At 39.8% G+C, this 26,821-nt stretch overlaps 2 protein-coding genes across 3 annotated transcripts in view; one reads left to right on the forward strand and one right to left on the reverse strand.

The window, feature by feature from the left end:
- Positions 1–7,131, forward strand: part of TPR (translocated promoter region, nuclear basket protein) — an 82,662-nt gene extending 75,531 nt beyond the window's left edge. For both annotated transcript variants that reach the window (XM_005290696.3, XM_024103779.3), the window contains exons 47-51: positions 1,424–1,519; positions 1,733–1,889; positions 3,561–3,679; positions 5,839–5,937; positions 6,921–7,131. In XM_005290696.3, coding sequence (XP_005290753.2) covers positions 1,424–1,519; positions 1,733–1,889; positions 3,561–3,679; positions 5,839–5,937; positions 6,921–6,976 — 527 coding nt within the window. In that variant the 3' untranslated portion in view covers positions 6,977–7,131. The remainder of the gene's footprint in view (positions 1–1,423; positions 1,520–1,732; positions 1,890–3,560; positions 3,680–5,838; positions 5,938–6,920) is intronic.
- A 3-nt stretch (positions 7,132–7,134) lies between these two features.
- Positions 7,135–26,821, reverse strand: part of PRG4 (proteoglycan 4) — a 32,650-nt gene continuing 12,963 nt past the window's right edge. Inside the window, exons 4-10 of the mRNA XM_024103781.3 lie at positions 21,588–25,289; positions 19,875–19,958; positions 17,300–17,439; positions 9,932–10,088; positions 8,916–9,110; positions 8,572–8,697; positions 7,135–7,272 (exon numbers count right to left, since the gene is read on the reverse strand). Of these exons, the coding sequence (XP_023959549.3) occupies positions 7,163–7,272; positions 8,572–8,697; positions 8,916–9,110; positions 9,932–10,088; positions 17,300–17,439; positions 19,875–19,958; positions 21,588–25,289 (4,514 nt within the window). The 3' untranslated portion in view covers positions 7,135–7,162. The remainder of the gene's footprint in view (positions 7,273–8,571; positions 8,698–8,915; positions 9,111–9,931; positions 10,089–17,299; positions 17,440–19,874; positions 19,959–21,587; positions 25,290–26,821) is intronic.

The raw sequence follows: 26,821 nt of genomic DNA on the forward strand, positions 1-26,821 counted from the left end.
GGGTCCCCAAACTTTCTCCCACTAAGAGTTCTGTGTGCCCCCTATTACAGCTTTCCCAGTTTCCCCCCACACTATTTCCATCATGGCAGGATCTGTGTGTATGCCCCTACCTCACCACCTTTATTTTTTTTCCTGACTGGAAGATCAGTCATTTAGTGTGTCAACATGTTAAACTGAACTGAGAGGATAGACAGAGATGAGATAGGAGTATTATTGTGCTGGAAGGCATAAATGGGTGGTGTCAACTAGTTTGATCTTCAGACAACTGCAGAGGTGTTCAGGGTCTCTGGTTTGTGCTAAAGAGTTGGCAGTGGCTTCATGTATCCACAGTTTTCACCCGTTGAGTTTTTCAGTTCTATCCAAAATCAAGAGGGTGGCCATTGATGCCGAGAACATTCCCTGGAATTGATTGGATTCAGAGTTTAAAAGTTACTGCATTGCATGCATGCATGCAGAAATGCCATCAAGTTAAGTGTAAGGCTTTCACAAGCTTGCCAAATGAGACATTTTCATAATTGCATAATTACCTAACGCCTGTCTCTTTTCATAGGTTTCAATAAATTTAGGGGAAATTATCTCATGTTAACGAACCTGGGTACTTAGCAGCACAATATTACTTTCTGGCCTTTTTGGCAAGACTTGGCTCTAACATAAATCGATCCTGGTTAAGATTCTCTTGCAGTAGTAAAAGTCTGACAGATTTCAAGTAAACCGTAAATATCATGGGATCTTCCAATATTAATCTGAAAAGGATATGACCTTTAATCGAGTGGGAGTGAACCAAAGCTTAAAGGATGGGCTGTTTTAAAAAAAATAGAGTAAAAAATATTTAGATTGCTCGAAGGCCCAGACTACTGTTCAACCTTAAATTCTGTAAAATAAATTTCCCATTACTGAGTGACACATTTATTTTGGAAATAACTTATCTTTGTTTTAAGTAGCTTAAACTAAGTTGCATATGTACAATTAATAGGATTTTCACTCATAGAATTGAAAAAAAAATTCCAAGTTGGTCAAAGGAAGCATTATCTAATGGTTAAAGCTCAGGTCAGTCATCAGAAGATTTAGGTTTGGTTCTTAGCTCTCACTGATTCCCTGTATAACCTTAGACAAGTCACTTAATTCGTCTGCATCTATTTCCCTGTCTTTAAAATAGAGATATTTTATTTAAAGTGAGAGTGTACTTTTTCATTAATACTGAAGAACTTTGGGCTGAAGGTTCTACATAAGTGCAAACTAGGTTTACTCTTGAGTAATCTCAATTACTCAGTCTCAATATTTAAATACAAACCAATAGATTACATCGGGGTTGTACTAGGACTAGTATTGTACTGTAACGAGTTTGCCTTCAGATAATCGTATACTTTTCTGCTGTCTAACAGGCTTTCACTACATCCTTAATACCAAGAGTTGTTTGTTGTAGGTTTAGGAATGTATGAAACACCACTCTTCCTTGCCCATGAAGAAGAATCTGGTGGCCGCAGTGTCCCAACAACTCCGCTGCAAGTTGCAGCACCAGGTGAGAATCAGTATTGCAAAGTGTAATGATAATATTAGATGCTTTGACTTCCTAACAAAATGCATAATATTACTGTTATGTTGTTTATTGCTGTGATGAAAATATTACTGCAGATGGAGTTCTTGTAGTACCCAATATTTTAATAAATTGGGTATGTATAAGTACAAAACAACCTTCTCTCTTAACTGCTTTTCCTGATTTTGTTTTTTAAAGTGACTGTTTTTACTGAAAGTACCTCAGCTGATCCTTCAGAGCATGCTTCTCAGTCTGTTCCAATGGTGACAACATCCACTGGCAGTTTATCCACTACTACTGAATCTGGAGTGGGTGATGATGGGGATGAGGTTTTTGTGGAGGCAGAATCTGAAGGGTAAGATACACTACTCAGTGGATAAAGATTTAATTTTGTATTTGAGATTTAGTTTTACATGCTTTCATTGCATTTCATTGTTTGAGTGTGTCTGTTGTCTGTTAAATCTTAGCTCTATTTGGTCCATCGCTGGGAAGCACTGCGTGGTTTCCTAAATTAGTTGTAAAATGAATCTGGTGACCTTTTGCCTCCTTCAATACCAACTTCTTCTTTTGGTCTCCCTGTATTTAACTATATTCATCTTCAAAACAGGATTAGCGTGGCTTCCACTTTATGGTGGAAGATGTTCACAAGCTAATCCGCTTGCAGTGGAAAACAAGAATTAAACTCTGAATCAGAGGCTTATTCAACCTCTGGCGCTGGTAGTGGGATCTAGAATTTCTAGACATCTCAAAATGGTCACAGATCAGTGTCCGATTTCCTTTTTTCCGAACAACTTAATTTACTACTTTGCAGAAATAACAGAAACAAAATGTAAATCTTTTAAAAGAATATAAACCCTTTCTGGACACCCAGATCATGAGTGAGTTGAGCATGCATTTCCTTGATAAATGGATTGATGCAATGGCTCTCAAAACTGGTCTGCTGAGCACTTCAATTAACTTGTGGATCTGTTACTATAACAGTAGTGAAGTATCCGTCAGGCTTTATTCAGTGATAGTTGGAGTCCACTCTGGGACTGTCAGGCTTTCCAGAAGCCTGTCTAATTTTTTTTTTTAAAAGCATCTCTCTGCTCAACTGCTAAATGCTTTTTTCTTTTGTGTGTGTTGTTTGAAGTTCAAGTGTCAGCAAAATTTGGAACACCACCAGAAGTAGACACATATGGGACAAAAACAAACTAAGAGTGACCTGGAGAGCTGTGGGGCTTTTGGCAGAGGGTAGAATTTGATATTAACAAATGTAAAGTCCTGCACCCGGGCAGGGGAAATAAAACAGCACAAATGGGGAGTTAAGAGGAGAAAATACAACCAAACAGCCCCATAGATTGTTTAAAATTATTTTATTTTTATTTTGTTAATTCTGCCCTCAGATTTCCATGTAATCAACTGATCTAGTTGTCCTTCCATTGGACTCTGTAGAGTGCTCTTTAAGATAGCTTTGTTATTGTCTTTCACTGTCTTGGCACTGGCTTTTTGAAAAATCATTCATCCAAGCCTTTTAGATATTGCATTGAAAAGGACATTTTGGGCAAAACCCTAGGAACCATCTCTTTTTCCCAGCCTTTACATTTCATATACTGGATCATACTGCATAGTCTTAATGGGTTCCATTTAAATTAAATATTTACTTCCCCCCTACCCACTGACCTCTGTAATATGGGGAGCAGATTGGTGTATAAATTCTTCCATGCCACATGGTTTTTACTCAAGTGCACCCAAATAAACATTTTTTTCTTCCTCATTTTTCTGATCAGGCAGTCACCCTGGTGGTGTGCAGTGGATGGGTAGATGAGTGCCAAAGAGGATTTGTCTGCCTTTATTTTTAAAATACTAATATCTCTAATTTCTGGTAACAAGGTAGAAAAAAAGTGAAGTGTATGTATGAAAATACCCATGGTAAAACAAAAATCAATTTCCTGTTAAATTACAGAATTATCTGTGCTCACAGGGGATTATTGATTTTTCTTGAGTTTTATCACCATTGTTCGACACCTGAATTTTTATGTTCCAGAATTACATCAGAAGCTGGTCTAGAAATTGATAGCCAGCAAGAAGAAGAATCTGTTCAAGCATCTGATGAGTCAGACCTCCCTTCCACCAGTCAGGATCCTCCTTCCAGCTCATCAGCAGGTATTGGCTCCCTTCCTAATACAGATTGCTTCATGCTCTTTTGTAGGATGCTTGTACCTCAAGCCTTTCCCCAGTGCAATACACATTGTTGGCAGTGGAGACCAAACTAAGACCAACTATTTTGAACATTTAATGTCCCTTCTGAAGCATCACTTTATTTATACTTATTGTTGTCTCCGTAATGGGTCAAAAGGAAACTTAGGTTAGTGGTGTGGCCATCATTGAGAATACACTCAACTTTCTCACCCGGTGTGTTGACAGATTGAATTATGAGTGAATTCTAATCATTATGGCAGCATTGTGTAAGATAGGGTGGCAATTTGTAAGCAAATGAGTGGCATATATCCTGAATCTGGAACTTCTTCCACCGTAAGTGCTTAAACTTGTATTGATTTTTGTTTTGTGTCAGTTGATAACATGGATAAACCTCTAAGACATCTGGGTTGCTTATAAATAATCACAGGTTTGCCAGAACAGTGGTTCTCAACAAGGATACTCGTACCTCTGGGAGTACGCAGAGGTCTTCCAGTGGGTACATCAACTCATCTAGATATTTGCCTAATTTTACAACAGGCTACATAAAAAGCACTAGCCAGTGAAGTCAGTACAAACTAAAATTTCATACAATGACTAGTTTATACTCTTCTGTATACTATACACCAGGGGTGAAAGTAAAAATAGGGACTTAACGGTACGGGGCTGGGTTGGGGCTGGCTCTGGCCCCCGGAAAGGGCGGGGCCTCGGGCGGAAGGGGAAGGAATGGGGGGGGGGGTCAGAGCCAACCCCGGCCCACCCTGTACCAGTAAGTGCCCTGCCCCGCCAGGGTAGCAGCGGCAACCAGGGGCTTCGGCAGCAGTTTAAAGGGCCCAGAGCTTGGCCGTCGCTACTGCCCCGGGCCCTTTAAACCGCTGCCGGAGCCCCCAGTTGCCACTGCTATTTAAAGGGCCCAGGACTCCCCTGCTTCTACCACCCCAGCCCTTTAAATAGCCCCCGGAGCCCTGGGGTAGCGACAGGGCAGTAGAGGCAGCGGCAGCCCTAGCCGTTTAAATAACCCCCGGAGCCCCGCTGCTACTCCAGAGCTCCGGCAGCAGGGCTCTGGTGGCAATTTAAAGAGCCTGGGGCTCCAGCTGTTGCCCCAGGCCCTTTAAATTGCCACCTGGGGAAGCCGGGCCACCCCGGTACAGCACACCGGCTTACTTTCACCTTTGCTATACACTGAAATGTAAGTACAATATATTCCAATTAATTTATTTTATAATTATATGGTAAAAATAAAAAAGTGTCACTATTACTAAAAAATTCCTCACTTTCTCATGTTTTTCTCATTTTGTAAGCAAGTAGTGAAGTGAGGTGAAACTTGGGGATATGCACGACAAATCAAACTCCTGAAAGACGTACAGTAGTTTGGAAAGGTTGGGAGCCACTGTGTTAAAATATCCCTTTACTAAGTGACAAATTACAAGTAACATGATGGGCATATGAGTATTCATAGATGCAAAGCTTTGTTCTTTTGTTAATCCATTGGTCTACCAACCATTAGTCTGTCGCTCCATTTTGAAATAAAATGGACATGAGAATCTTTGGAGAGTTTGACATTTTTTCATCTATTTAATTTCCTTTTCCATTTGGTGAGGGCAACAGACTGTGAGTATCTGGACCATATTTTTGTCATCAGTAACTAATGGAAATAGAACTTTTTAAAATATCTTGAAGGATACTCACTTCAAAAGAAAATGTTAGGGTCAGATTGGGAATCCCTTCCTGGAGTTGATTATGTACTTCAGTGGGACTACTCTTGTGAGTATAGGATTCAAAATTTAGTCCCAGTGGAATTTTTTAAAGGGATGTGATGTAAGCAATGCAAAAGTAAAAAGGCAAGATTGTAATTAGATGCATTTGGTCTTAGCTGCAAGTAATTTAACCCAGCTAGTGAGTAAAAAAAAAAAAAAAAATCAAAGGAAAACAAACATACTTGTTCAATCTGAGGCTTTATTATTATTTGAGAACATGTTAATGAAATATGTTGCACCCTCAAGTTTTTAAAATATGAAAGACAAGTACAGCTGTATGTTAATTAAGCAATGGACTCACTAACAGTTACAAATTATACTGCAGTAACAATCTTATATATTCTTTCTGAAACTCTTCCTTCTCTACAGACACAAGCAGTAATCAGCCAAAGCCTTTCCGGCGTGTCAGACTTCAGCCACCAACATTAAGAACTGGTGTCCGTGGTCGTCAGTTTAACAGACAGAGGGGTAAGTGGCTGTCAATGTTATAATTACTGTGACTATGTCTGTACTCTTTCAAATGACCTCTTAATTTTCTTAACCCTTTTGAAACTGGATATCTATAATGCCACCAGAAGTATACATGATGAGACATTGAATAATGCAGGGTCCCTGCCCCACAGAGCTTTCAATATATATTATCCAAAGCATTTATTTGGCTGACAAGCAAAAAAACTACAGAAAACTTCCTCCTTCTGTAGCTCCTGGCTCTGATTTTAGAAGGCATATAAATTGCAGTCGATTTTAAACTTACTTTTTTTTTTGGCAATTTATCGCTTGGACATAAGCTTGATATGATACAATTCTGATCTTTAAGATTACTCCCAACACAATTTTCCTATTTCAAATTTAAGATTTTTGTGACATGATGTCTGGAATCATTATGCTGCTTTTTAAAGAAAATTAAATGATTGCAATTACAGAAGCTTATTATGTTAGTATTCTCCAGATTTTACTTTGATTGCTACTAATGATTTTTAACTATAACAACCCCCGCATTTTAAAAAAAAACCCTACCCAGATTAAATTTATTCATCAACATAAATATTAAATATTCTGCATACACTTGTGCTAGTGCAGATACATCTGTTAACATTCAGATGCTGTGGATCTAACCATAAAAAAATGCACTTAAAGAACTAGAAGGAATTTCCATTACAATCCCATCTATTGTCACACATTAACCAAAAGGCTGGCTGTTGAAAAAGGAGGGTAACCCACTCGACCCGTAATTCAGCATGCTGTGATTGTGACTCTTCTGGCCCCTGGAATGAAAGTCCACAGTAGTACCTCCTTGAGCTAGGCCATCACAGAGAGAGAGAGAGAGATTGCTAACAGAATTTTCCACTGCACACTCATCTCATCACCAAACAAAGTACCAAACTGACAATGTTTGATTATTGGAGTGGGGAAAAGTACTTGCATTAATACTCTTCTCTTTCCCTACACAGGTGTAACTCATGCAATGGGAGGCAGAGGAGGCCTAAACAGAGGCAATATTAGTTAAAAGTTCTGTAAAGTAATTGAAGCTGTGTATACAGACTGTCAGATTGGCTACTGTTGCTTAAGTGTAATGATTGCAGCGCTAAAAGCAGCATTTTGTACGTAGATTGATGTGCGCACATTTCAATGTCTTTATTAATAAAATTAGACAAACTCAAAGTAAAATGGCTTCTTTCTTTAAAATCCTGTCTTACAAATCATCTTTAGGACACTTATACCAGTCCTTGGATACTGTCTGCCCAGTCTGAGAGGTAACTGATCTTGCTATTCTGCTGGCCACATTCACATTGTAGTACTGATCTGCAATGAGAAAAGTGCAGTTTGAATGGAAATTAAAATTCCAGATGTAGGAAGTCTTTAGTAATAAAAAGCTCTCTGATTAATGTGCTGAGTTAACATCAGATGCCTCTTTCCCTTTTTATTGTCACGTTGGCATATATCACACTTGATGCACATGTAGTTGAGAGAGAGGCTTTAATATCGGTTTCCAGACAAAACATTTCATTCGGACATTTACTTTTTTTAGTCACCCAAATTTGAGTATTGGCAATTATCTAATCTTACCCTATAACAGTTATAGCCAGCTAGCACCTGGAAAACAGTGCCACTTAGTCGAGTCACAGTACCCCATTTTTATAAAAGCAGTTCCCTTTTTAAAAAGATACTGGCAGCTTGTCAAGTCTCTTGACAAATACTACTTTGAAGCTTTCACGCTGTTCAAAGGTCTCCTGTGAAATATGAACTTTTTTTGAAACCCAAACACAGCTGATTCAGATACACTCAAAAATCCCAGAAGATAGTGTTTTAAACAACTGAATGTCCCTCAGCTAAAGACTTGAGAGTTAAGGGGAGAATGTTCTTTGTCTCTGCTATCTCATGCTCAGTTGAATTCTGTGCCAGCACTTCTCTGAAGGGTCTAAAGAGTTTAAGCCTTTTCTTAAAACTGTAAAAGTGGCACCTTCTTATCCACAGGTGTGCATTGTCTCACTTATTTTATAGGCATGATAGGAATTGTCATAGTGGATCAGAGCAGTGGTGATCCTAGTCCAGCATCCAGTGCTTTAGAGGTAGGTGTAACAACAAAATCTTTCACTATGCCGTTACGGGATGCTGCCCAAAGGGAAAGTTTCTCCTTAACCCCATTAGAGGTTGACTTATGCCCTGAAGCACAGGGATTTAAATCCTGAAGTGTTTTCAGTTAAGTCAGGATTTCACTCAGTCAGTGGCAAAACTCCTACCACTTCAGTGGTGTGAGGATTTCATTCTTGAATGGTTTGTCATTACAATGACCACTCCAGATAGTCTTGTTATCCCTATAAATGTCCAATCCTTTTTTAATCCTGTCTGCTTGACATCTTGTGGCACTGAGTTTCACAGGCTAGCTATTTCTCTGCTGATCATTTTAAGTAGAAACATCCATTTATTCAGGGATTATGGGCGAAGCTTGAGTTATTGTCATTTTTTTTTAAGCCTAAACCCTAGTACTCATTAACTTCATCTTGGCAGTTCTCTTGCAGTGAAAAGGGTAGGTAACTTCACATTTCAGAAAACTACACTTGCCTTTGAGATTTGAATTAACATGTTTTAGTTTTAACTTACCTTTAGAGAAAACATAGTAATCATAGCCATCTGGCCTTCGGTAGTTAGGTATTGATATAGCTGAGTGAACTACTTTTGGAAATCCTCTCCAGTAAGAATTTATTTTAACCTCATGATGTAATATTCCTGCAGACAAGAAAATTGCTTTAAGTTAGGAAAATATATTAAAACATGGGCTGTGCAAAGCTATAACTTGGGAAGAGAAGCTGAGAGAGAACAGCTGCTAGGATGAAGAGATTTAAAAGCAAACATTCAAGAAATTGAACAGATGAAAAATGCTGTCCTTCAGAAACTATTAATTTTAAAATGAAGATAAAAATCATTTAACATTAAATATAACTGACCAGATGGATTATGGTTGATTCTGAGAGTGTGGTACATGACTGGTGTGCGGTACTCGATTGCTGATCTTATTGCACGTTCAAAGCGTCTTCTCTTGATCACAGCTCTGGGTGTATAAGCTGGGTATCTAACATATGCTTTCTTTTTGCACTTTTTGGCTGGTTCTTGATTGTAGATATAACGTTGAACGCTGCCACCTGAAGCAGAAGTTTGTTCCAGTTGTGAAAACAGTTGAATCAGAAATGTCATTAGTACCCTAATATGAACTTGCTAGGCTGGGAAGATAAGAGTCCAAAGGCTATTGAGGAAACTTTTTCAGCTTGAAATGCCTCAAAATTACATATATAACTTGGAAGTATGATGCTAACAGGACCTGGTCCTAACATTTGTTTACTTCTGTGAGTAGTTCTGTTAAAGTCAATGAGACTATCCATGGTAGTAAGCACTATTCTGAGTAGCGTGAATGGGATCAATACCCTTGAGAAGAAAAGGTGAAATTGTAGGGCACTAGCCTGATGCTGCAGGTTTTCTGCTTACACAATTCCCATTCCTCAAGGGAAAGGATTGCAGGATTGGGTCTATTTTACTTGTCTAGCTGTTTTAATCTGAATAGCTCCTTCAAATGTTCCTGTGTAGATGCTATACCATTCAAATAAGATAAATCCAGTGCTTTACAAGGAAAGAAACCATGACTGAGAAACAATTCCATACCTAGATATGTGGTGATTGCTCTATTTTAGACCTTACCATGCCCCATTAACTTGTGAATGGAATAGCGTTCAAATGATGGTAAAACTCCTCCTCATAACCCTATCCTGAAAAGTAAACTTCCATGATCACTTTGGCATTCAAAGGCTATCTCTGAAGCCTCAGGTTAGCTCAGGATCTTCTGGTGCTATGTACTGTTGTCATCACTTATCTGTTGCCAGACATGCAGTCTTACTTGAAAATGGAGCGGAGTTTTATTCCCAAAAGAAATAAGCTGAATACTTATAACATTTGTAGACATGAAACATACCTCTCTTGAAAAAATACACAGATTCTGGCCTTTTGTTGTGTTGTGCTACCGAAAGAACTGCTACTATTTTCCCACTTAGTCCTGCAAATCCTTTTGCAATTTGTTTGGGATATCCCACATCCTTCACATCGTTAGTGAAACGCCAGTATTGGGAACCCTGAGGATTTAAACAGAAACTTTTACTTAAGGAGAAAAAAATGTCCATTTCTGATAGGTTTCAGTGTAGACTACACAGGTGATTATGAAATCCACATCTAATTACTGTTGTCCGTCAAAATGAAAAATTAATGTTGCTTATGTTCAAGAGATTACTCTGCAGGCTCCTTAAACCTCCATTAGCGCACAAACCTTTTCACCTACCAGCAGCCACTTTACTTTTGTGATAGAGAGAGTTCCCTCTATCTCAGCTAAAGCTAAGTGCTGGGCTTTCTAGAGAATCCATGTTTCACAGCTGCTATTTGACACTCAAAATCACTCCCACCCAAACTACCAGACTAATCTGTTTGCAAGGTCTGCATATTTTAGCCTGGCATGGTAGGCTGAAAACTGCTTCTAGACTCTTAGTAAATATTTATATTACAGTAATGTCTAAAGGCCCCAATCAAGATTAGAACCTTATTGTGCTGGGTATTGTACAACACAGAAAAAAGGACAATTGCCTCCCTGAAGGGGTTACACACGTGTGACATTAGCTAATTAAAATAATGCAAATCATTGTTGCTACCACTGTTACATAATTGCAACGAATCTTACACGAAGTGTGATGCGTGGGGTTAAGCATCCTGCAGGCTAATTGACCCAGAGTCAACCTGTAGAGATATGTTAGAAATGGTAATTAGGGCCATTCCATGGTAAATAGGCTAGAACTTTGAAAATGCAAACCTATATTGTTAGAAGTTAGGGGTGATACTAATTGTATGTGTACACTCATAAATGTTAGCCATGTAAACAGAAAGTTTGTCACTATAGCTATTGATTCAGAGATCAAAAGGGAATATTAATATTTAGATGAATCTTGGGTGCAATAATGTCATTGTCTATATATCTCTTTAAAGTTTGTGGTAAAGTGCTTAATGGATAAATGATCTTATGTTAATCCATGTAGTTAATTACCGGTGAGGTTTAGGAAACAGAAGGTTACATCAAAAGCCTATTGTTCACCCAGGACTGTATGATCAAGTGGCTTCTAGAAAACTGTATAAAAGACCCTAGAGTCCCAATCCTTTTTATCTCTGCTCTGCTTGAAGCTTCATGCAGTGAAAGCTTAAGCCACAAGGCTGAGATCCCAGTCCTGACTGGACCACCCTGAATATAAATATTGGACTATAACCTATGAACTAATTCTGAAAGAACTCTTTGCAACTAAAAAGCTCACCGTCTCGGCTATGAATCTGAATCTTAAGAATTGTACTCATGTCTGTATGTATATTGATCTTTTAACCAATACTCTTTTCTTTTTTAATAAATTTTAGTTTAGTTAATAAGGATTGCCTGTAAGCATGTATTTGGGTAAGATCTGAAATATTCATTAACCTGGGAGGTAATGTGTCTGATCCTTTGGGAATGGTAGAACTTTTTTATATGATGACTAAGATTTTCAGTAATCCTCATCATATTTGACTTGGGTGTCTGGGTGGAGGCCCAACCCTGGGTTACTTCAAGGGAACTGTGCTGTTGGGTTCTGGGTAACCTATGAGGTATTATAGAAGCTATTTTGTGCTGGCTTGGTAAATCTAAGTATTGGAAGGTCCACCAACTTTGGGGATTGTCTGCCCTATTCTTTGTAGTTCACCCTAATTGAGTGACCTCAATTGGCTCCCCTGGGATGCTAATCACAATACTAAAGGCACAAACAGATGAAGGGATGGGGATATAATATAAAAGCATCTGAATACAGTGAAAAATTAGTATAACTTTGTTAGGTATACGTAATGCAGATTTTCAGGGATAGGGGGTGCAATTAAGAACTTGCAGGGATCCCAGAGAGCTTGAGATGGAGGGGGAAAAAAAAAAAGAATAAACAATTACATGTTATTAAGTAGGAACTTTGTACAACTAATTTTTGCTCTCTTTCATACAGCATTGTGCCTTCCAGCAAAATAAGGAGAGAATGTACCAATGAATTCAGATTTTATGTTTAACTCAGTATTTTAAATTACTCTGCTTAAGGAAACAAACACCAATGGTTAGCACTGCTGTAATCATTACATGCAGTATATTTCCAAAAGGGTGCTGGGGGCTGTCAACTGTGCCAGATAAATTACTCTTCTGATAAAACATGTGCGGGCTGGGGGAGGGGGGATGAAGGGTGGTTCATGGCATCAATAACATTTTTCCTGCTCTATTATTTATGTCCCCTGACTGTTAACGGTGCAGGGAGTTGGAAACTGAAACACAGCAGCTGCTGCTTTCCCTTCACTTGCATCATAAGGTGACCTGAAAGAGTTCAAGACTGATCCATGGACATGTCCTATGCCTTCAATTAGAGCTCTGGTCAGAATCGTGTGTGAGAGAAATTTTCCCTCCAAAAAGTTTAAATCAAAACTGAAGCTTTTTAGCAGGAAGCTTTGATACCCACAAATGTGGATTTTACTGGAGTAAATTTTTAAATAAGTCTTTATTTCAAATTGACATTTTGAAACCGTGAAAAACTTGTTTAGATTTCCATTTTGTTTTTTGGAATAATCTCCCCCCACTTACTCACACTAACATATTTCTTCCTTTTGCATTAGCTAAAAAAATGGAGGGAGGGATCTTGAAAATCCTTAAATTGAAAATGGGAACCCCAATTTGCTGATTCCAAAAACAAACATTGTTAAAAACGAAATAAAGCTTTTATTTGCTTTTGAAGTTTTCTGCTGAAAACCAACATTTTGACCAAACAATTTCAGACCAGAATTTTTCCTTGAATAGCTCATAGGAGAGATTTCAGCTTTCAAACGAGCCCATCCTTTTCTCAGGCCCTAAGTCTGGACCCTTGGAAAGCAGAAATGTATCAAGAATTAGATAGGTATTCTGCTCTCTCCTCCACTGTTTTATTCCCAACTGTGGACTTCGTGACTACGGACTCCCAGTCACAGAGGAGCCATTGCTAATTCCCCCCCCCCCCCCCCCATGTAAAACAATAAAAAAAATCATCAATATTTCCAGAAATAAACTATTTAATTTTCATTATAAACAGTAATATAAAAATAAAGGACTAGGAGAAAGGATGAGAAAAATTCAAACTGATAAATACAAATGTCTATATCAATAGAATCCTGTCAATAATTGCCAAATGGTTATTGCAGGTTTCCAGAGCATGCACTAATGCCTTGGCCATCCAAACCAGCGGTATGCAAAATTCAAGCTTTTTGATCAATAAAGTGTGTCATAGATTCTAGGACTGGAAGGGACCTCGAGAGGTCATCGAGTCCAGTCCCCTGCCCTCATGGCAGGACCAAATACTGTCCAGACCATTCCTGACAGACATTTATCTAACCTACTCTTAAATATTTCCAGAGATGGAGATTCCACAACCTCCCTAGGCAATTTATTCCAGTGTTTAACCACCCTGACAGTTAGGAACTTTTTCCTAATGTCCAACCTAAACCTCCCTTGCTGCAGTTTAAGCCCATTGCTTCTTGTTCTATCCTTAGAGGCTAAGGTGAACAAGTTTTTTCCCTCCTCCTTATGACACCCTTTTAGGGCTTGTCTATACTTACGCGCTGGACGCGATAAATCGAACTCAGAAGTGCTCCCCGTCGACTCCGGTAATCCTGCTCGCCGCGAGGAGTACGTGGAGTCGACGGGGGAGCCTGCCTGCCTGCCGGGTCTGGACCGCGGTAAGTTCGAACTAAGGTACGTCGACTTCAGCTATGTTATTCACGTAGCTGAAGTTGCGTACCTTAGTTCGATTTGGGGGTTTAGTGTAGACCAAGCCTTAGATACCTGAAAACTGCTCTCATGTCCCCTCTCAGTCTTCTCTTTTCCAGACTAAACAAACCCAATTCTTTCAGCCTTCCTTCATAGGTCATGTTCTCAAAACCTTTAATCATTCTTGTTGCTCTTCTCTGGACCCTTTCCAATTTCTCCACAACTTTCTTGAAATGCAGTGCCCAGAACTGGACACAATACTCCAGTTGAGGCCTAACCAGTGCAGAGTAGAGCGGAAGAATGACTTCTCGTGTCTTGCTCACAACACACCTGTTAATGCATCCCAGAATCACATTTGCTTTTTTTCCAACAGCATCACACTGTTGACTCATATTTAGCTTGTGGTCCACTATAACCCCTAGATCCCTTTCTGCCGTACTCCTTCCTAGACAGTCTCTTCCCATTCTGTATGTGTGAAACTGATTGTTCCTTCCTAAGTGGAGCACTTTGCATTTGTCTTTGTTAAACTTCACCCTGTTTACCTCAGACCATTTCTCCAATTTGTTCAGATCCTTTTGAATTATGACATCCTCCAAAGCAGTTGCAATCCCTCCCAGTTTGGTATCATCTGTAAACTTAAGAAGCGTACTTTCTATGCCAATATCTAAGTCGTTGATGAAGATATTGAACAGAGCCGTACCCAAAACAGACCCCTGCGGAACCCCACTTGTTATACCTTTCCAGCAGGATTGGGAACCATTAATAACTACTCTCTGAGTACGGTTATCCAGCCAGTTATGCACCCACCTTATAGTAGCCTCATCTAAGTTGTATTTGCCTCGTTTATCGATAAGAATATCAAAATAATATTTTCACAAGAATGAACCTATGCATATCTTCTTGTGAGGTCTTTAGTCCCTATGCTGAAATATTTGTCAGTTATTCAGTTTCTCAAAACTATTGACTTGTCCTGTATAAGAAGAGCAGTATGGTCTTGGAGCCTTCGTGTGATTTTGTTATGAAAAAAATGCCTCTTTAAAAAAGGCATTGTAGGGCTCCATCTTTGAAATTTTATATTTGTATTTAATCTCCAGCTCAAATTTGCTCATTTGACAAGTAATGTTTTTCTTAACTGCCAGTCCTAGCCTCATTCTAGGCTATAAAAGTCAAGTTGGGTTTGTGTGTTTTCCTGCTTGTTCATCACCAATAAAGAACTTTGGTTCAAATTGCACGGGTGTATGCCAGAGTGTAACCATAGTGCTTTCAAATTATGCCCTGTAACACCTGTGCAACTATATCAGTCAAGTTACTGAGGCCTTGGCTACACTGGTGCTGTACAGCGCTGCAACTTGCTGCGCTCAGGGGTGTGAAAACGCGCCCCCCTCGAGCGCAGCGAGTGCAGCGCTGTAAAGCGCCAGTGTAATCAGCACCTGCAGCGCGGCACGCTCCCTCGCAGCGCGGCACGCTCCCTCACAGCGCTGCAAGCTATTCCCCTCGGAGAGCTGTGAATCCCCAAGTGTAGCCAAGGCCTGAGGCTTCACTGAAGGCTGCAGTTTGGTCATATTTAAAAGTTCTGTTGATTCACAAGCGGACTCACTCCCATAGCTGCATTGGTACTGCAGAGCCAGCAAGATTAAAAAGTAGAAAGGCTTTGTCTACACTGGCAATTGAAAGACAAAACTTTTGTCTTTCAGACATGTTAACCCCCACCCCTGAAAGACAGAAGTTTTGCCAACAACAAGCACCAGTGTGAACAGCACTTTGTCTGCAGGAGCACTCTCCTGCCAACAAAACTAACTCTGCTTGTTGGAGGTGCAAGTTTTTTATCGTCAGGAAAGCCGATAAACAGGCTACACTGTGTGACTTTTAGCAATACAGCTGTGTTGCTAAAAGCTGTGTAGTGTAGACATAGCCTCAGGGCATGGCTACACTCGAAACTCCAAAGCGCTGCTGCGGGAGTGCTCCCGCGGAAGCGCTTTGAAGTGAGAGTGTGGTCGCTGTAAGTACTCCACCTCCCCGAGGGGATTAGCTTACAGCACTGGGAGCACGGCTGCCAGCGCTGGGGCACTGTTTACACTGGTGCTTTACAGCGCTGTAACTTGCTGTGCTCAGGGGGGTGTTTTTTCACACCCCTGAGCGAGAAAGTTGCAGCGCTGTAAAGCGCCAGTGTAGCCATAGCCTTTGTTTTGTTGCTGCAGTAAACAGAAGATTCTGAATACAAATTAGCCAATTTGTTGAGTAAGCAGCTTCTGTTCGTAGTACAGTCAGCCTTACTCTTTCTACTTGTTTTGTAGGAATTTCTTATCCTCCAGTGGGAATTGCATCAAACAACACTTGAATACGTTAACACTCCTTTCCTGTTAGGAGCAGTTAAAAGTACCGAGACTGGACTTTACATAGCTGTGCTTGTTACACTGCAGATGGCTTAAAGAGCAGGCATCCCCCACCCATATCCATTGTTTGTTCACATATAACCAGTACTTGAAGTGGTCTGAATTCACCCCCCACCCCCATCAATTAATTCTGCCCCCAACCCTCCCATCAATCCTGAGGTTCTTCACCGCCAGCCCTCCCTGGCCTGGGCCTGTAGCCGGATCCCTTCTTTCACCTTCCCTGGCTCAGTGTTGCTGAGGAGCCATCTTTTCCTTGCTCGCAGGAAGGGAGGAGGTGCCCTGAGCTGCTGGGCTCTTTCTGGTTGCCTTTCTCTCCTATGAAAGTTGGTGTGAGAGGATGGAGAGCTCTACCAGGCTGCTGTACTTCAGGAGGCAGGCAAATGGAGAAAGCAGCCATTCAGAAAGGGTTTTTCCTCAGGTGGTACTAAAAATGTGCACACCTCAGCACCCTTCTTAGAAATTCTCTTTCCCGGCTCGGTGCACTTGAAGGACTGTGTACTGTATAACTTACAAATCATAGAGCACTGCATTCTCTGCTGCAAAGAGGATTTTTGTCTTGTCATAGTACTTGGGATCATTCTGCCTGTTGCAGGTTCTTACCTCAGACATACAACATGGCAATAGGAAAGGAAACCATGTTAAGGCATCAGTGGGAGCCTGAGTGTCACAGCCCCCATACAGCTGCAGCTTGTTAATTCTAGTATATTGTTGCCATGGTTTCGGTAGTCCGTTTTACATCTATATAATGAGCGTTTGAGCACAGGAAAGGATCCAGCTTGACAACTCTGAGAACTGATATTCTCTGGCTATAGAATGCATACAATACAGGCCTCTGCAGCGAAAGCTACCCTTTGTGGGCTCACCAGCATCCTCTCTAACTGCCGTAGAAGGGTTAATTCAGACTGCATGTCCCTTCAGTCCTTGACCTTTTTCATGAGAATGCCAACAGGAATACTTGTTAAGGCAAACTGGGCAATTAGACAGCTGAGCTCATGAACCTATTTCTTTACTATTACCCTTTGCTATACAGCCCTTCATTGTTTTGTTTTTTCCATTTGTAGAGGCATCTGTGAAATTAAATCTTTTAAAACACTCAAACTAAGCAAGATAACTTCCCTACCTTAAAGAAGAAGGTTTTGCCATCACAGTTGCATCTGGAAAAGACAGTATCGATGGGGGATGGAATACCCCAACCCTCAGTGATTTTACGAGGGGACACTGTTGGCTGCCTAGCTGAATCCAGCAGCCAGTAGTAATGACCTGCAAAATAAATAATAGTTCTAGCCCTGAAAAATCTCACTGATGTGCACCATTTTGCCCCTACTTAAACTTTTATTTTTTTAAATAATAGTACAGACAATGCCACATATAGAAGAATTCTAAATAGTAGAAGCAAGGACAACAGAGCCACCCTCTTTGAAATGGCATAACATCCTCTCTAAGTGCTCAGTCCTGCAAGGCTGAGTGCCCAAGGTAACAGAGGTGGCTCAGCACTTAGCAGGATCAGACCCTCCATGTAATTGCAGTGCCTGGAGCCCAGAAGCATCTGCTGGAACAGTAATATTCAGCAAGCTTGGGGGAGGAGGAGGACATGGGAAGTCTGCCTAACCTAAGTGGCTGAGGGCAGCAAAATCTGTGCAATGCTGCTGGGACAGAAAAGAGGAGGAGGAGTTTGACTGACTTGACAGAACAGCCAACCACAACCTCAGAATATCCTTTCTATGGCTGTGATCACCTAGCCACATGCATGAAGCCTGCACAAACACGCTGTTTGGGAAAAGGGCATAGATGGTGCAAAGCCCCTTTGTTCCCAGAAAGAGAAACCGTGCCATCCTGTAGACCCAGCTTCACAGGGAGGCTTCATCCCAAGCTAGCTGTCCCCAAACAGCTGAAGTACAGAAGGCTTTGAGTGGGGAGAAGAGCCAGCCCTTCCCTTCACCCCTCACACTCATCAAGCTACACATTACGATCAACAAGGAACTCTCACATTCCACTATTCAGCAGGGGAGGCCTAATTCCCCACCTCCCCTATTAGGCCTCATCAAGGCACCTGGCTTTGAGCAACCTAGGTCCACTCCAGAAGGCGAACTATCTGCACTGAAATGAGATGATACCACAACACTGAGTACTGGCTATGCTACATATAGTGTTACATACAAAAGGGATCAGGGGTGAGTGAAGGGCTAGTCTGGAGCCCATCAGGCTCATGTGAGGTCAATAGTTCGGGTTGGTGACCCCAAGCACCCACGTAGTAGTACGCAGAGGTTCACTCCAAGGGCTATGGGTAAACTCGTGGGCTGCTCTCACTTTTTATTATTTTGTTCTGTTTGTGGGACGCCAGTCACATCTAATTATTAGAGGAGATATGATTATTTTGAGGGATAGAGTGTCTGCTGTAGAGTAATTTATTTGAATATTAATTTCCTTTGATTTCTATGCCTTTTCCATCTCTGGCTCCTATCTATACCCCTTATTTTAACTACCTTTTTCTCTGTTAGTTTCTTAAAGTCATCTCGTCCTTGCTTCCTACAAAGTTTTAATAATTGTTAATGGGGCTGTATGTTCATGTATTCATCAAACACTAGGCGCAGGCAGAATTAAAAAATTAGAGAAGGGAGCAGCAGTGGGAGTGGAGAAGTTATTAGTGGAGGATGGAAATTGGGATGGGTAAAGGCATGAATTGGTGTTCTGGGGTTCCTGCAAAGAGAAATTTCCATGGCTTTTCTGTAGCCCATATCCTACTTAGCACAATAAAACTAACTTATGTGTAGTTGTCCCCAAAGTTATGCATCGTTATGCCAGCTCCCATCCAGTACAGTAATGCCTATGTGTGTTTATTTTGTTAAGCGGTTTATTTTTTACACTGATCCCAGAGCTGGTATTACAGGTAGTCTTCAGACTCAAGTAGACATTCCTGTATCAGGCCTTGTCTTGCACTACAGAGGAAATTCGATCTAAGCTACGCAATTTGAGTTACACGAATAGCGTAACTCAAATCGACGTAGCTTAGATCTACTTACCGCGGGGTCCACACTACGTGATGTCAACGAGAGATGCTCTGCCATCGACTCCCCCTACTCTTCTCGATCCGGTGGAGTATAGGAGTCGACGGGAGAGCGATCTGCGGTCGATTATTGCTTGTTGATCCCTCAGTAAGTGTAGACAAGCCCTCCGTTACATTTGGAAGGTTTACTTCATCACTACAAGGGCTAGAGAATTTTTTGAATGAAATCTTAGATTCTGGAGCATAAACATTGCAATAATTTAACAATAATGTGCCATATGCACCAAAATAAGTATCCGGTAATTACATTATATTGGGTCCCTGTCTGTAACACATACTCTAAAATGAACCTGTGGAAGTTGAACTTTTTGAGAGTCAATCAATTGTTTGTAACACACGCAAAATGCATCACATGGCATTTTCATTATATGTTTACATTACACTCCTGGTAGTGATTTGGACAGAGCACCACTCACAAAGGCAAATACTATGCCATGTCCTCTGCCACACTAATTGTGAGGCCCTGGAAGTACTATTGAGCTGTTGCCTCCTTTTGGCATCAGGAAGTGGGACTTAAAAGGACAATAGCCAAATATATATTATCTGATCATTAGGAAAGGCTAAAAAGTAAGTACTTAATTAAAACATAAGTGAAGGCATGAAAATGATAAAAATCCAGTCGACCACTCACCTCGGAATACAGCCAATGTTCCATTTGGTAAAGCAACTATTCCATCTGCTGGCTTTCCGTTACACAAATTCTTATCTCGTTCATCTGGTACAAAATAATTAGTGTATAGTTTTTTATTTAAATGAAGTTGAAGCTCAAAGAATAGTTTAAAATGCCTTGGGATTGTCAGGTAAAATAAACCTCTTGGTAATGGAACAGACTCTTAGTTCCATTATTTATTGGAGTGTGCACAGGGAAACCTATACTTTGTATTCATCAACTTATTACACTATAAAAAAGCATAAAAGTAAAACTTTGAATAGGAATGCTGCAGACAAGCACCATTCCTTCCTAGTGTTTGAGACTATTCAGGAACCAGGGTTCTGATTCCTATATTTATGTTACAAGTAATAGCTATTGTTCATTTGACATATGTTATCCAAAGTTTTAACCTTGATATTTGTTACCAAAGAATATAAACTCCGATACTTTTATAGAAATCTATAGTTTTCTTTTGTTAATATTTTGAGTACCTGCATTTCAGAAAAAAATTTGGGTAGAATTCTAAGTATACCATAATAAATAACCAAATTAATTAGCTCTCACATAAAACGCATATTTAATTTTGTATCCATTTCCTGCCTATTTAGTGGATTGCTCTTCTTTGTTTAAATACTATCTTTAAAAACAATGCTTATTTGAAAAAGTCTAAAAGGGCTGAAATATTGTGCATTGGGTAAATGGATTTAGGTCTGATAAGAACTGAGTCAAATTGTCCAGAAATCTCTTGTAGAAATTTGAAAAAAGAATTTACCTCTTCTGTTTTGTTTTAATCAACTTTTCACAGTTCTCTGTACTCTGGGTTTTAGCTGGGAAACAAAAAAACCGCAGGAAATTTTCAATCCTTCATAGTATATCTGAGCTGTCTCAAACCAAGAGGACCTGAACATATTTTTCTTGTCTCCTCTTTCATTCACATAGATAGAGCAGATATAGATTTAGGCTCAGATCCTCGAATGTATTTAGGCATCTAACTCCCATTGATGTCAACTCTCCATTGGCTTGCACCTCATGCTGTCATTCACACCAATTAAAAGTGGATGCAAAACCACATCAGAATTCTCCACTCATAAGTGTGAATGAAACAGACACCATGTAATGTTTCCTGTAGCTCTTTTTTTTCTTAAGAATGAGTATATGCGTGGTTTAAGTTATGTAATCATAAAGGATGGATACTCTATGATACTCTAGAATTCTCTACTCTAGTATTTAAATATTAGATCTAGTGGTGCCTACTTGTAGCAAAATATTCAGGAATATGTGAATTTGGAAAACTGTCAAAGGAAAATAATAGGGCTAAAATTTAATTAAAATATAATGGATAGTGAGGGCAAGAACAATATTGCAGCTGGAAGGAGTCCTGAGGGGTGGGATGTGTCTTGTTTTTTATTGTGGGTATCAGTGCAAAATGGCTGCCAAATTAGGTCACATGACTAATAGTTGAACTCTAGCCAATGACTTGCTGGAATACTTTCATGAGACTTGGAAATCTCCCTCTATCCTTATTCCTTGACCCTGTTTTGATTCATATGTTCCCTGGTACTTACAGTCAATGTTCCAAGTAATCTCTTGTGAAACATATGGTTCCTGAAATGGAGACATGCTCTGGCTATCTGAGAAATTTCATTTGTTCATCCCTATAAATATAAATGTTACAATTGTAAAGAAATATACCTTTGTAAGTTGTGTTGATCTTGTCCTGTAGTTTGGAGTCTGTGTGTATAGTGGGGCTTCTTTCAGGAGCTTTAGTTGAATAAGATATTGATGAGTATGTTTTAGTGGGGAAATGTGTGACTTCTCTTCTTTCTTCAGGCCTTGTGGTTACGAATCCGCTTGGCAAGATGGAGGTATGATGCATATCCTTCTCAGCTGTAAAGGTTGAAGACACTATTGAATGTTTTACTGACGTATTTGTGTTCATAGCTATTGGACTTTCCTTGGTAATTTCTTTATCTGAAACAAGATCAATGCTGGTATTAGTTGTAATGCCATGTGATGTTGTTTCCTGTTTTTGAGGGATAGCTGAATTAGATTTTGTTGTTGTCCATGTTATTTTCGTAATGGTTTCCAACCTGTTGTTTTCATCATTGCCATTAGGATTAGGTGTACCTCTCAGTGGAACAATAGAAGCTGTGAATGAGATTGCTGGGTAGTCTATAGAGTTAACTTGTTTGGAAGAGGTAGGATTTTGATTGGGTCCCTCATAAGGAACAGGAGTTTCTTTAGGGTTTTCTGTGTTTCTGCGAGGGAAATTACTGTCTGGAAGAGTCATTGGATTAATTGCAGTGGGGCTTGAATTATCTATATGTTTCTCCTGCTCAGGAGTGACTGGGTGGGTAGCTGGTTTCTGAGCCAAAGAAGGACTGATGATGATCTTGGAAGTTTGTAATTTTTCAGTTGGAAACTGTGTTGTGTTTTTCTGGGTGGTTGGATCTGTAGTGTATGTATTTTCAGAGATGTCGTTGGTTTCAGTAGTCTCCTTGGAAATGGAAGTTGCTGTAGATCTTTTAGTAACAGTAGAAGTTTCTTTTGTGGTTTCAAAATGGACTTTTGTTTCAGGGAGGTCTTTAGGTTGAGAGGTAGAAAGGTTTATGGGTGGAGTAGCAGTAATTTGTATCGCAGATTTAGTGTTTTTTTCAGGTTCAATGGTGGGTTTGGCAGTCGCTTTTACTGGTGGGATTTGAGTGATAGTGGTACCAGGTTTATCTTCTGTTGGTGACACAGGTCTTCCCTGGGAGCCTTTAGCTGTAGTGGACACCTCTTCAGAGACAGTCAGTGTTGCTTTAGTGACAGTACTGGCAGTTGTATCCATTTTACGTGTTGTAGTTGCCTGTTTATCATCAGAAGCTTTTTCTTTTTTATCCACTGTAGCTGTCTCTTTGGTAGCAGTTGTTACCTCTTTTTTATTGGTAGTAGAGGCGTCTCTAGTGACAGCATCTGTTTCTTTTTTATTTGCCATAGTTGTCTCTCTGGTAACAGTGGTTATCTCTCTTTTATCAACTATAGTTATCTCTTTATCAGCAGCAGTTATTTCTGTTGCATCACTTGTAGTTGTCTCTTGGAGAACAGTATTTATCTCTCTTTTTTCATTCATGGTTTTTTCTTTGGCTGCAGTAGTCATGCCCTTTGAGTCCTCTGTAGTTCTCTCTTTGATAACAGTAGTTAACTCTTTTTTCTCTTCAGTTGTTGTTTCTTCGGTAGCTGTAGTTTTCTGTCTGTTATCTACAGTCTCTTCTTTATCTGCAGTTATCAGTTCTATAGCCACAGTTGTTACTTCAGCAGCAGTAGGTGTCTGTTTAGTGGTAGTTTGTGTCTTTTTAGCTGCTGCTGTTGTGTCCAGTTTAGCTGTTGTCATTACAGATTTTTTAGCTGCAGTAGCTCTGGATGCAGTAGTTGTGGCTTTATCTATTGTGTCTTTTTCATCTGTTATTATATTGACTGTAGCTATAGTAGTTACGTCTTTTTTATCTGCTGTTTTGTTTTTTTCATCTATTGTCATTACAGTCTCTTTGTCCACGGTAGTTGTGTCTTTTTTACCTGTGGTGGCTAGAGTATCTTTAGTTTCTGTAGTTGTGTCTGTTTGAGGTGCTCTTGTTACAGTCTCCCTAGCTGCTGCAGTTGTGGCTGTTGTAGCCGATATTACAATCTCTCTAAATGCAGTCGTTGTGTCTTTTTTAGTTGTTAAGTATTTTTCATCTGGACTCAATATAATCTCTTCACCTACTGTAGTTGTGTCTTTTTTAGCTGCTGATGTTACAGTGTCTTTAACTGCAGCAGTTGTGGCTGTTTTAGCTGTTGTTGTTACAGTCTCTCTCTCTGCAGTAATTGTGTCTTTTTTATCTGTTGTGTCTCTTTCTGCTATAGTCATCACAATCTCTGTGCCTATGGTCGTTGTGTCTTTTTTACCTGTGGTTGTTTTCTCTCTTTCATCTGTTGGCATGTTTTCTTTGTCCACAGTAGTTGTAGCTTTTTTGCCTGCTGTTGTTACAGTGTCTTGAATTTCTGCAGTTGTGTCAGTTCTAGGTGCTCTTGTTACAGTCTTCCTCGCTGCAGTAGTTGTGCCTTTTTTAGTTATTAAGTCTTTTTCATCTGGAGTCAGTATAATCTCGTTATTTGCTGTGGTTGTGTCTTTTTCATCTGTTAACACATTTTCTTTGTCCACAGTAGTTGTATCTTTTTTGTCTGCTGTTGTTACAGTGTCTTGAATTTCTGCAGTTGTGTCTGTTCTAGGTGCTTTTGTTACAGTCTTCCTCACTGCAGTAGTTGTGTCTTTTTTAGTTATTAAGTCTTTTTCATCTGGAGTCAGTATAATCTCGTTATTTGCTGTGGTTGTGTCTTTTTTATCTGTTGTTTTTATAGTGTCTTTAGCTGCAGCTGTGACTATTTTAGGTGTTACAGTCTCTCTCTCAGCAATAGTTGTGACTTTTTTATCTGTTGTGGTTATTGTTTCTCCAGCTGTTGCAGTTGTTGTGTCTTTCTTTTCTGTTGTTGTTACAGTCTCTTTGCCCAGAGTAGTTAGGTCTCTTTCATCTGTTTTCATTACAGTATCTTTAGCTAGAGTAGTTGTGTCTTTTCTGCGTATTGTTTTATCTGTCGTCGTGCCTTGCTTTTCTGTTGTTGTTGTTGTTATAGTCTCTTTAGCTGCAGTAGTCATATCATTTTTATCTGTTGTCTTCTCTATGACTGTTGTGGGTGTGATTCTTTTACCTCTTGTCTTCTCTGTGACTGCTGTGGGTGTGACTCTTTTACCTGTTGTCATTGCCATTTTAGCAGTACTAGTTCTGTCACTTTTAGCTGTTGTTGCTTTCCTAGCTGTTGTAGTCATGTCTGTTTTAGCTGTTGTTATCTTCATAGCTACAGTAGTTGTGTCACTTTTAGCTGTTGGCTCTTCAGCTGTTTTTGTAGTGTATTTCTTAGATGATGTTGTTGTCTCTATCACTACAGTAGTTTTGTCTTTCTTAGCTGTGGTCATCCCTTTAGCTGTAGTAGTTGTGGCATTTTTCATAGCTGTAGTACTTGTGTCTTTAGCTTTAGTGACATGAGCTGAATTAGTTAATGCTGAGATCTTAGCCATACTTGTAGTTGTAGGTTGCATGTTGGTCTTCGGACTTAATGTCTTTGTAGTATTCATTTTGAAGGCCATAGTAACTTGATCTGGCTGGGAGGCAGGGGTCTGGCTAAAACTTTCTTCTGACAAAGGAGCTGCTGTTGTACCTTTATTTCCTTGTCTTGAAATTTTTCTGTCAGGGCGCTTTGCAGTAGGAGCAGGCCTGGTACCCACATTGTCCAATCCACTGCCAATCTCCTCAGAAATCTCTCTTATTTCATCAGATGTAGAAGTCCTGGATGAAGTTCTTCTGTTTTTTGAGTCTTGCTCTACAAGAAGTGCATATCAAGTTAAAGCACCACTTTTTATTTTCTCGTATTTATGCAGCATTCTAGCATTTGTTCTTTTGGATTTGACACAGTAACCACTCATATTTTTTTTGTAAACACAGATGGAAATAGTTGCAACTCTTGTGACTTGTACCAATACCTCTTTCTTTTTTTTTTTTTTTTTCTGTAAAGTTGCACTGTTTTAACTTAAATAAGTTTAGAACCCTATGTGGTTGGTGCAAAACTCTGTGGACATCTTAATTCAATTTAAACGTATCTTTTATCAGTTTAGTTTAATTCATCAGGAGAAAAGAAATTGAGTTAAGCTAAATGATAAAAGCCAGGTTTAAACTGTGTTAAGACTGTCCATGCAAGATTTTACATTGGTCTAACTAAATTGGTTTAAAATTACACCTTTAGTTAAGTAAGTGCACCTTTGAAAATAGAAAGGCCTAAGTTATTTTAATTATCACAGACTTATGCCATCTACATTTTTATGTCCTTATGAAACTATCCTAATATTGTGACATGCAGTGATGCACTATGTTGTGTTCTTCCAATGCCAGTTGGTTCTCTAACTGTAATAACAAACGGTGTGAGGAAATGGGAAGTCTCTCTAGGGTTGCCAACTTTCTAACTGCACAAAACCGAACACCCTTGTCCTGCCCCTTCTCTGAGGCCTTGCCACGCTCACTCCATACCCCCTCCCTCCATCGCTGGCTCTCCCCCACCCTCACTCATTCTCTCATTTTCACTGGGCAGGGAAAGGTCCTTTTTCGACCAGATGTTCTGGTGGAGACAGGTTAGATTTTTTTTACCTTTTCTAGTTGTTAAATACACAAATGGTAAATGTAGATGGTGCTGGGCTGGAAAAAGGATGTGTTCTAGAAAACCCCAGCTTCTGGCCTCACTGGGTTAATGACATATTATACTTGTAATATAAAAGACACAGGGCCCAGCAATTTTGAGAGCAACACTGTGTCTGCAATTCTATCCTGTATGTACCTGCAGTCAACCCCAGCGTGAGAGCCTGCTATGGCCCTTCCAGGGGCGTGACCTTCCTCAGTCAGGGTAGCAAACACTCCAAACCATTCCCCTGACAAACCCACTCACATCCTTCTTCAGAAAAGAGATTTCAATGTGCCACACTGTCTAATCTCCCTCCTACCAAAGTTCAATATGGATTACCTAAGCCTGCCTAGTGACTGACTTACTATGTAAGTTTTTTTACAAAATTTTGGGTTGACTCTGGTTATATGTAGTTTTGGTGGGCTTTTATTATTTATTTTTTTGGCTTCAGCTGCTTTATTATATATGAAGGAGATTGTTTTTCATTTTTAAAAAAGGGGATAGAGCTATTGGTGCACATTGAAGATCTGAAAAGGAAGAGATGCTGCATTAGCTAAAAGCAGACTTCTGCATGCTGCTTAGGATATTCCGATTCTTCCATGGAAATATATTAATTTTGGTCTCTTTCTGTGTGAACCATAAATGGTGGCTCTGCTCTGAAAAGTGACCCTGTAGGAATGGCA

The sequence above is a fragment of the Chrysemys picta genome, chromosome 8 (genome assembly GCF_011386835.1).
Source record: "Chrysemys picta bellii isolate R12L10 chromosome 8, ASM1138683v2, whole genome shotgun sequence".
In the NCBI taxonomy this organism is placed as follows: Eukaryota; Metazoa; Chordata; order Testudines; family Emydidae; genus Chrysemys; species Chrysemys picta.